Source organism: Salmo salar, chromosome ssa21 (genome assembly GCF_905237065.1).
Source record: "Salmo salar chromosome ssa21, Ssal_v3.1, whole genome shotgun sequence".
Lineage (NCBI taxonomy): Eukaryota > Metazoa > Chordata > Actinopteri > Salmoniformes > Salmonidae > Salmo > Salmo salar.
The window spans coordinates 57,667,331-57,679,019 of NC_059462.1; the positions used below are offsets into that span (position 1 = coordinate 57,667,331).

The 11,689-nt window shown below is 40.7% G+C and overlaps 1 protein-coding gene across 1 annotated transcript in view; it reads right to left on the reverse strand.

Annotated features, from left to right (window-relative positions):
* Positions 1–11,689, reverse strand: part of myo10l3 (myosin X, like 3) — a 178,083-nt gene that overhangs the window by 105,437 nt on the left and 60,957 nt on the right. The window contains exon 8 of the mRNA XM_045704931.1: positions 21–127. Within this exon, the coding sequence (XP_045560887.1) occupies positions 21–127 (107 nt within the window). The remainder of the gene's footprint in view (positions 1–20; positions 128–11,689) is intronic.

The window sequence follows — 11,689 nt, forward strand, 5'->3', positions numbered from 1 at the left end:
AATAGACCAGTCAATCTCACCATTACACTGTCATATAGCTTCAGGTCATCTAGACTCCTGTCCTTCACACAGCCAGACTGACTCAGGTAGTGGTACGACTCTGGGCCCTCTGTCAGGAAGTACAGCTCTGGAACACAGACACAAAATAACTTTAGACAGCTGAGGCAAGCACGCAGACAGCTGAGGCAAGCACGCAGACAGCTGAGGCAAGCACGCAGACAGCTGAGGCAAGCACGCAGACAGCTGAGGCAAGCACGCAGACAGCTGAGGCAAGCACGCAGACAGCTGAAGCAAGCACGCAGACAGCTGAAGCAAGCACGCAGTCAGCTGAAGCAAGCACGCACACAAACTATTGACATAGTAATTGATAATTAACAATTCCTAATGATTGTTGTTCTATTTAAAAAAATGGTGTGTGTTCCTGTTAACATTATAGGACTGGTGTGTGTTCCTGTTCATTAACATTATGGGACTGGTGTGTGTTCCTGTTAACATTATAGGACTGGTGTGTGTTCCTGTTCATTAACATTATGGGACTGGTGTGTGTTCCTGTTAACATTATAGGACTGGTGTGTGTTCCTGTTAACATTATAGGACTGGTGTGTGTTCCTGTTAACATTATAGGACTGGTGTGTGTTCCTGTTAACATTATAGGACTGGTGTGTGTTCCTGTTAACATTATAGGACTGGTGTGTGTTCCTGTTAACATTATAGGACTGGTGTGTGTTCCTGTTAACATTATAGGACTGGTGTGTGTTCCTGTCATTAACATTATAGGACTGGTGTGTGTTCCTGTCATTAACATTATAGGACTGGTGTGTGTTCCTGTCATTAACATTATAGGACTGGTGTGTGTTCCTGTCATTAACATTATAGGACTGGTGTGTGTTCCTGTCATTAACATTATGGGACTGGTGTGTGTTCCTGTTAACATTATAGGACTGGTGTGTGTTCCTGTTCATTATAGGACTGGTGTGTGTTCCTGTTAACATTATAGGACTGGTGTGTGTTCCTGTTCATTAACATTATGGGACTGGTGTGTGTTCCTGTTAACATTATAGGACTGGTGTGTGTTCCTGTTAACATTATAGGACTGGTGTGTGTTCCTGTTAACATTATAGGACTGGTGTGTGTTCCTGTCAACATTATAGGACTGGTGTGTGTTCCTGTCATTAACATTATAGGACTGGTGTGTGTTCCTGTCATTAACATTATAGGACTGGTGTGTGTTCCTGTTAACATTATAGGACTGGTGTGTGTTCCTGTCATTAACATTATAGGACTGGTGTGTGTTCCTGTCATTAACATTATAGGACTGGTGTGTGTTCCTGTCATTAACATTATGGGACTGGTGTGTGTTCCTGTTAACATTATAGGACTGGTGTGTGTTCCTGTTAACATTATAGGACTGGTGTGTGTTCCTGTTAACATTATAGGACTGGTGTGTGTTCCTGTTAACATTATAGGACTGGTGTGTGTTCCTGTTAACATTATAGGACTGGTGTGTGTTCCTGTTAACATTATAGGACTGGTGTGTGTTCCTGTCATTAACATTATAGGACTGGTGTGTGTTCCTGTCATTAACATTATAGGACTGGTGTGTGTTCCTGTCATTAACATTATGGGACTGGTGTGTGTTCCTGTTAACATTATAGGACTGGTGTGTGTTCCTGTTAACATTATAGGACTGGTGTGTGTTCCTGTTAACATTATGGGACTGGTGTGTGTTCCTGTTAACATTATAGGACTGGTGTGTGTTCCTGTTAACATTATAGGCCTGGTGTGTGTTCCTGTTAACATTATAGGACTGGTGTGTGTTCCTGTTAACATTATAGGACTGGTGTGTGTTCCTGTTAACATTATAGGACTGGTGTGTGTTCCTGTTAACATTATAGGACTGGTGTGTGTTCCAGTTCATTAACATTATAGGACTGGTGTGTGTTCCAGTTCATTAACATTATAGGACTGGTGTGTGTTCCAGTTCATTAACATTATAGGACTGGTGTGTGTTCCTGTTCATTAACATTATAGGACTGATGTGTGTTCCTGTTAACATTATAGGACTGGTGTGTGTTCCTGTTAACATTATAGGACTGGTGTGTGTTCCTGTTAACATTATAGGACTGGTGTGTGTTCCTGTTAACATTATAGGACTGGTGTGTGTTCCTGTTAACATTATAGGACTGGTGTGTGTTCCTGTTAACATTATAGGACTGGTGTGTGTTCCTGTCATTAACATTATAGGACTGGTGTGTGTTCCTGTCATTAACATTATAGGACTGGTGTGTGTTCCTGTCATTAACATTATAGGACTGGTGTGTGTTCCTGTTCATTAACATTATAGGACTGGTGTGTGTTCCTGTTAACATTATAGGACTGGTGTGTGTTCCTGTTAACATTATAGGACTGGTGTGTGTTCCTGTTAACATTATAGGACTGGTGTGTTCCTGTTCATTAACATTATAGGACTGGTGTGTTCCTGTTCATTAACATTATAGGACTGGTGTGTGTTCCTGTTAACATTATAGGACTGGTGTGTGTTCCTGTTCATTAACATTATAGGCCTGGTGTGTGTTCCTGTTAACATTATAGGACTGGTGTGTGTTCCTGTTCATTAACATTATAGGACTGGTGTGTGTTCCTGTTAACATTATAGGACTGGTGTGTGTTCCTGTTAACATTATAGGACTGGTGTGTGTTCCTGTTAACATTATAGGACTGGTGTGTGTTCCTGTTAACATTATAGGACTGGTGTGTGTTCCTGTTAACATTATAGGACTGGTGTGTGTTCCTGTTAACATTATTGGACTGGTGTGTGTTCCTGTTCGTTAACATTATAGGACTGGTGTGTGTTCCTGTTCATTAACATTATAGGACTGGTGTGTGTTCCTGTTAACATTATAGGACTGGTGTGTGTTCCTGTTCATTAACATTATAGGACTGGTGTGTGTTCCTGTTCATTAACATTATAGGACTGGTGTGTGTTCCTGTTAACATTATAGGACTGGTGTGTGTTCCTGTTAACATTATAGGACTGGTGTGTGTTCCTGTTAACATTATAGGACTGGTGTGTGTTCCTGTTAACATTATAGGACTGGTGTGTGTTCCTGTTAACATTATAGGACTGGTGTGTGTTCCTGTTAACATTATAGGACTGGTGTGTGTTCCTGTTAACATTATAGGACTGGTGTGTGTTCCTGTTAACATTATGGGACTGGTGTGTGTTCCTGTTAACATTATAGGACTGGTGTGTGTTCCTGTTCATTAACATTATAGGCCTGGTGTGTGTTCCTGTTAACATTATAGGACTGGTGTGTGTTCCTGTTCATTAACATTATAGGCCTGGTGTGTGTTCCTGTTAACATTATAGGACTGGTGTGTGTTCCTGTTAACATTATAGGACTGGTGTGTGTTCCTGTTAACATTATAGGACTGGTGTGTGTTCCTGTTAACATTATAGGACTGGTGTGTGTTCCTGTTAACATTATTGGACTGGTGTGTGTTCCTGTTAACATTATAGGACTGGTGTGTGTTCCTGTTAACATTATAGGACTGGTGTGTGTTCCAGTTCATTAACATTATAGGACTGGTGTGTGTTCCTGTTCATTAACATTATAGGACTGGTGTGTGTTCCTGTTAACATTATAGGACTGGTGTGTGTTCCTGTTCATTAACATTATAGGACTGGTGTGTGTTCCTGTTAACATTATGGGACTGGTGTGTGTTCCTGTTAACATTATAGGACTGGTGTGTGTTCCTGTCATTAACATTATAGGACTGGTGTGTGTTCCTGTCATTAACATTATAGGACTGGTGTGTGTTCCTGTCATTAACATTATAGGACTGGTGTGTGTTCCTGTCATTAACATTATAGGACTGGTGTGTGTTCCTGTCATTAACATTATAGGACTGGTGTGTGTTCCTGTCATTAACATTATAGGACTGGTGTGTGTTCCTGTCATTAACATTATGGGACTGGTGTGTGTTCCTGTTAACATTATAGGACTGGTGTGTGTTCCTGTTAACATTATAGGACTGGTGTGTGTTCCTGTTCATTAACATTATAGGACTGGTGTGTGTTCCTGTTCATTAACATTATAGGACTGGTGTGTGTTCCTGTTAACATTATAGGACTGGTGTGTGTTCCTGTTCATTAACATTATGGGACTGGTGTGTGTTCCTGTTAACATTATAGGACTGGTGTGTGTTCCTGTTAACATTATAGGACTGGTGTGTGTTCCTGTTAACATTATAGGACTGGTGTGTGTTCCTGTCATTAACATTATAGGCCTGGTGTGTGTTCCTGTTAACATTATAGGACTGGTGTGTGTTCCTGTTAACATTATAGGACTGGTGTGTGTTCCTGTTAACATTATGGGACTGGTGTGTGTTCCTGTTAACATTATAGGACTGGTGTGTGTTCCTGTCATTAACATTATAGGACTGGTGTGTGTTCCTGTCATTAACATTATGGGACTGGTGTGTGTTCCTGTTCATTAACATTATAGGACTGGTGTGTGTTCCTGTCATTAACATTATAGGACTGGTGTGTGTTCCTGTCATTAACATTATAGGACTGGTGTGTGTTCCTGTTAACATTATAGGACTGGTGTGTGTTCCTGTTAACATTATAGGACTGGTGTGTTCCTGTTAACATTATAGGACTGGTGTGTGTTCCTGTTCATTAACATTATAGGACTGGTGTGTGTTCCTGTTCATTAACATTATAGGACTGGTGTGTGTTCCTGTTAACATTATAGGACTGGTGTGTGTTCCTGTTAACATTATAGGACTGGTGTGTGTTCCTGTTAACATTATAGGACTGGTGTGTGTTCCTGTTAACATTATAGGACTGGTGTGTGTTCCTGTTAACATTATAGGACTGGTGTGTGTTCCTGTTAACATTATAGGACTGGTGTGTGTTCCTGTTAACATTATGGGACTGGTGTGTGTTCCTGTTAACATTATAGGACTGGTGTGTGTTCCTGTTAACATTATAGGACTGGTGTGTGTTCCTGTTAACATTATAGGACTGGTGTGTGTTCCTGTTAACATTATAGGACTGGTGTGTGTTCCTGTTAACATTGTAGGACTGGTGTGTGTTCCTGTTAACATTATAGGACTGGTGTGTGTTCCTGTTAACATTATAGGACTGGTGTGTGTTCCTGTTATTATTATAGGACTGGTGTGTGTTCCTGTTAACATTATAGGACTGGTGTGTGTTCCTGTTAACATTATAGGACTGGTGTGTGTTCCTGTTAACATTATAGGACTGGTGTGTGTTCCTGTTAACATTATAGGACTGGTGTGTGTTTCTGTTAACATTATAGGACTGGTGTGTGTTCCTGTTAACATTATAGGACTGGTGTGTGTTCCTGTTAACATTATAGGACTGGTGTGTGTTCCTGTTAACATTATGGGACTGGTGTGTGTTCCTGTTAACATTATAGGACTGGTGTGTGTTCCTGTTCATTAACATTATAGGCCTGGTGTGTGTTCCTGTTAACATTATAGGACTGGTGTGTGTTCCTGTTCATTAACATTATAGGCCTGGTGTGTGTTCCTGTTAACATTATTGGACTGGTGTGTGTTCCTGTTAACATTATAGGACTGGTGTGTGTTCCTGTTAACATTATAGGCCTGGTGTGTGTTCCTGTTAACATTATAGGACTGGTGTGTGTTCCTGTTAACATTATAGGACTGGTGTGTGTTCCTGTCATTAACATTATAGGACTGGTGTGTGTTCCTGTTCGTTAACATTATAGGACTGGTGTGTGTTCCTGTTCGTTAACATTATAGGACTGGTGTGTGTTCCTGTTCGTTAACATTATAGGACTGGTGTGTGTTCCTGTTAACATTATAGGACTGGTGTGTGTTCCTGTCATTAACATTATAGGACTGGTGTGTGTTCCTGTTAACATTATGGGACTGGTGTGTGTTCCTGTTAACATTATAGGACTGGTGTGTGTTCCTGTTAACATTATAGGACTGGTGTGTTCCTGTTCATTAACATTATAGGACTGGTGTGTGTTCCTGTTCATTAACATTATAGGACTGGTGTGTGTTCCTGTTCATTAACATTATAGGACTGGTGTGTGTTCCTGTTAACATTATAGGACTGGTGTGTGTTCCTGTTAACATTATAGGACTGGTGTGTGTTCCTGTTAACATTATAGGACTGGTGTGTGTTCCTGTTAACATTATAGGACTGGTGTGTGTTCCTGTTAACATTATAGGACTGGTGTGTGTTCCTGTTAACATTATAGGACTGGTGTGTGTTCCTGTTAACATTATGGGACTGGTGTGTGTTCCTGTTAACATTATAGGACTGGTGTGTGTTCCTGTTAACATTATAGGACTGGTGTGTGTTCCTGTTAACATTATAGGACTGGTGTGTGTTCCTGTTAACATTATAGGACTGGTGTGTGTTCCTGTTAACATTATAGGACTGGTGTGTGTTCCTGTTAACATTATAGGACTGGTGTGTGTTCCTGTTAACATTATAGGACTGGTGTGTGTTCCTGTTAACATTATAGGACTGGTGTGTGTTCCTGTTAACATTATAGGACTGGTGTGTGTTCCTGTTAACATTATGGGACTGGTGTGTGTTCCTGTTAACATTATAGGACTGGTGTGTGTTCCTGTTCATTAACATTATAGGCCTGGTGTGTGTTCCTGTTAACATTATAGGACTGGTGTGTGTTCCTGTTCATTAACATTATAGGCCTGGTGTGTGTTCCTGTTAACATTATTGGACTGGTGTGTGTTCCTGTTAACATTATAGGACTGGTGTGTGTTCCTGTTAACATTATAGGCCTGGTGTGTGTTCCTGTTAACATTATAGGACTGGTGTGTGTTCCTGTTAACATTATAGGACTGGTGTGTGTTCCTGTTCATTAACATTATAGGACTGGTGTGTGTTCCTGTTCATTAACATTATAGGACTGGTGTGTGTTCCTGTTAACATTATAGGACTGGTGTGTGTTCCTGTTCATTAACATTATAGGACTGGTGTGTGTTCCTGTTAACATTATGGGACTGGTGTGTGTTCCTGTTAACATTATAGGACTGGTGTGTGTTCCTGTCATTAACATTATAGGACTGGTGTGTGTTCCTGTCATTAACATTATAGGACTGGTGTGTGTTCCTGTCATTAACATTATAGGACTGGTGTGTGTTCCTGTCATTAACATTATAGGACTGGTGTGTGTTCCTGTCATTAACATTATAGGACTGGTGTGTGTTCCTGTCATTAACATTATGGGACTGGTGTGTGTTCCTGTTAACATTATAGGACTGGTGTGTGTTCCTGTTAACATTATAGGACTGGTGTGTGTTCCTGTTAACATTATAGGACTGGTGTGTGTTCCTGTTAACATTATAGGACTGGTGTGTGTTCCTGTTCATTAACATTATGGGACTGGTGTGTGTTCCTGTTAACATTATAGGACTGGTGTGTGTTCCTGTTAACATTATAGGACTGGTGTGTGTTCCTGTTAACATTATAGGACTGGTGTGTGTTCCTGTCATTAACATTATAGGACTGGTGTGTGTTCCTGTCATTAACATTATGGGACTGGTGTGTGTTCCTGTTCATTAACATTATAGGACTGGTGTGTGTTCCTGTTAACATTATAGGACTGGTGTGTGTTCCTGTTCATTAACATTATAGGACTGGTGTGTGTTCCTGTTAACATTATAGGACTGGTGTGTGTTCCTGTTCATTAACATTATGGGACTGGTGTGTGTTCCTGTTAACATTATAGGACTGGTGTGTGTTCCTGTTAACATTATAGGACTGGTGTGTGTTCCTGTTAACATTATAGGACTGGTGTGTGTTCCTGTTAACATTATAGGACTGGTGTGTGTTCCTGTTAACATTATAGGACTGGTGTGTGTTCCTGTTAACATTATAGGACTGGTGTGTGTTCCTGTCAACATTATAGGACTGGTGTGTGTTCCTGTCATTAACATTATAGGACTGGTGTGTGTTCCTGTCATTAACATTATGGGACTGGTGTGTGTTCCTGTCATTAACATTATGGGACTGGTGTGTGTTCCTGTTAACATTATAGGACTGGTGTGTGTTCCTGTCATTAACATTATAGGACTGGTGTGTGTTCCTGTTCATTAACATTATAGGACTGGTGTGTGTTCCTGTTAACATTATAGGACTGGTGTGTGTTCCTGTCATTAACATTATAGGACTGGTGTGTTCCTGTTCATTAACATTATAGGACTGGTGTGTGTTCCTGTTCATTAACATTATAGGACTGGTGTGTGTTCCTGTTCATTAACATTATAGGACTGGTGTGTGTTCCTGTTAACATTATAGGACTGGTGTGTGTTCCTGTTAACATTATAGGACTGGTGTGTGTTCCTGTTAACATTATAGGACTGGTGTGTGTTCCTGTTAACATTATTGGACTGGTGTGTGTTCCTGTTCATTAACATTATAGGACTGGTGTGTGTTCCTGTTAACATTATAGGACTGGTGTGTGTTCCTGTTAACATTATAGGACTGGTGTGTGTTCCTGTTAACATTATAGGACTGGTGTGTGTTCCTGTTAACATTATAGGACTGGTGTGTGTTCCTGTTAACATTATGGGACTGGTGTGTGTTCCTGTTAACATTATAGGACTGGTGTGTGTTCCTGTTAACATTATAGGACTGGTGTGTGTTCCTGTTAACATTATAGCACTGGTGTGTGTTCCTGTTAACATTATAGGACTGGTGTGTGTTCCTGTTAACATTATAGGACTGGTGTGTGTTCCTGTTAACATTATAGGACTGGTGTGTGTTCCTGTTAACATTATAGGACTGGTGTGTGTTCCTGTTAACATTATAGGACTGGTGTGTGTTCCTGTTAACATTATAGGACTGGTGTGTGTTCCTGTTAACATTATAGGACTGGTGTGTGTTTCTGTTAACATTATAGGACTGGTGTGTGTTCCTGTTAACATTATAGGACTGGTGTGTGTTCCTGTTAACATTATAGGACTGGTGTGTGTTCCTGTTAACATTATGGGACTGGTGTGTGTTCCTGTTAACATTATAGGACTGGTGTGTGTTCCTGTTCATTAACATTATAGGCCTGGTGTGTGTTCCTGTTCATTAACATTATAGGACTGGTGTGTGTTCCTGTTCATTAACATTATAGGACTGGTGTGTGTTCCTGTTAACATTATAGGACTGGTGTGTGTTCCTGTTCATTAACATTATAGGACTGGTGTGTGTTCCTGTTAACATTATAGGACTGGTGTGTGTTCCTGTTCATTAACATTATAGGACTGGTGTGTGTTCCTGTTAACATTATAGGACTGGTGTGTGTTCCTGTTAACATTATAGGACTGGTGTGTGTTCCTGTTAACATTATAGGACTGGTGTGTGTTCCTGTTAACATTATTGGACTGGTGTGTGTTCCTGTTCATTAACATTATAGGACTGGTGTGTGTTCCTGTTAACATTATAGGACTGGTGTGTGTTCCTGTTAACATTATAGGACTGGTGTGTGTTCCTGTTAACATTATAGGACTGGTGTGTGTTCCTGTTAACATTATAGGACTGGTGTGTGTTCCTGTTAACATTATGGGACTGGTGTGTGTTCCTGTTAACATTATAGGACTGGTGTGTGTTTCTGTTAACATTATTGGACTGGTGTGTGTTCCTGTCATTAACATTATAGGACTGGTGTGTGTTCCTGTTAACATTATAGGACTGGTGTGTGTTCCTGTTAACATTATAGGACTGGTGTGTGTTCCTGTTAACATTATAGGACTGGTGTGTGTTCCTGTTAACATTATAGGACTGGTGTGTGTTCCTGTTAACATTATGGGACTGGTGTGTGTTCCTGTTAACATTATAGGACTGGTGTGTGTTCCTGTTAACATTATAGGACTGGTGTGTGTTCCTGTTAACATTATAGGACTGGTGTGTGTTCCTGTTAACATTATAGGACTGGTGTGTGTTCCTGTTAACATTATAGCACTGGTGTGTGTTCCTGTTAACATTATAGGACTGGTGTGTGTTCCTGTTAACATTATAGGACTGGTGTGTGTTCCTGTTAACATTATAGGACTGGTGTGTGTTCCTGTTAACATTATAGGACTGGTGTGTGTTCCTGTTAACATTATAGGACTGGTGTGTGTTCCTGTTAACATTATAGGACTGGTGTGTGTTTCTGTTAACATTATAGGACTGGTGTGTGTTCCTGTTAACATTATAGGACTGGTGTGTGTTCCTGTTAACATTATAGGACTGGTGTGTGTTCCTGTTAACATTATGGGACTGGTGTGTGTTCCTGTTAACATTATAGGACTGGTGTGTGTTCCTGTTCATTAACATTATAGGCCTGGTGTGTGTTCCTGTTAACATTATAGGACTGGTGTGTGTTCCTGTTCATTAACATTATAGGCCTGGTGTGTGTTCCTGTTAACATTATAGGACTGGTGTGTGTTCCTGTTAACATTATAGGACTGGTGTGTGTTCCTGTTAACATTATAGGACTGGTGTGTGTTCCTGTTAACATTATAGGACTGGTGTGTGTTCCTGTTCATTATGGCCAAACAGTTCTATTTTTGTTTCATCAGACCAGAGGACATTTCTCAAAAAAGTATGATCTTTGTCCCCATGTGCAGTTGCAAACCAGGATGCTGTGTTATAACTGTCCTCTAGTGTAGGAGTCTCGACAGGAAGGTTAGGATGCTGTGTTATAACTGTCCTCTAGTGTAGGAGTCTCGACAGGAAGGTTAGGATGCTGTGTTATAACTGTCCTCTAGTGTAGGAGTCTCGACAGGAAGGTTAGGATGCTGTGTTATAAACTGTCCTCTAGTGTAGGAGTCTCGACAGGAAGGTTAGGATGCTGTGTTATAACTGTCCTCTAGTGTAGGAGTCTCTACAGGAAGGTTAGGATGCTGTGTGTTATAACTGTCCTCTAGTGTAGGAGTCTCTACAGGAAGGTTAGGATGCTGTGTTATAACTGTCCTCTAGTGTAGGAGTCTCTACAGGAAGGTTAGGATGCTGTGTTATAAACTGTCCTCTAGTGTAGGAGTCTCTACAGGAAGGTTAGGATGCTGTGTGTTATAACTGTCCTCTAGTGTAGGAGTCTCTACAGGAAGGTTAGGATGCTGTGTTATAACTGTCCTCTAGTGTAGGAGTCTCTACAGGAAGGTTAGGATGCTGTGTTATAACTGTCCTCTAGTGTAGGAGTCTCTACAGGAAGGTTAGGATGCTGTGTTATAACTGTCCTCTAGTGTAGGAGTCTCTACAGGAAGGTTAGGATGCTGTGTTATAAACTGTCCTCTAGTGTAGGAGTCTCGACAGGAAGGTTAGGATGCTGTGTTATAACTGTCCTCTAGTGTAGGAGTCTCGACAGGAAGGTTAGGATGCTGTGTTATAAACTGTCCTCTAGTGTAGGAGTCTCGACAGGAAGGTTAGGATGCTGTGTTATAACTGTCCTCTAGTGTAGGAGTCTCTACAGGAAGGTTAGGATGCTGTGTTATAACTGTCCTCTAGTGTAGGAGTCTCGACAGGAAGGTTAGGATGCTGTGTTATAACTGTCCTCTAGTGTAGGAGTCTCTACAGGAAGGTTAGGATGCTGTGTTATAAACTGTCCTCTAGTGTAGGAGTCTCGACAGGAAGGTTAGGATGCTGTGTTATAAACTGTCCTCTAGTGTAGGAGTCTCTACA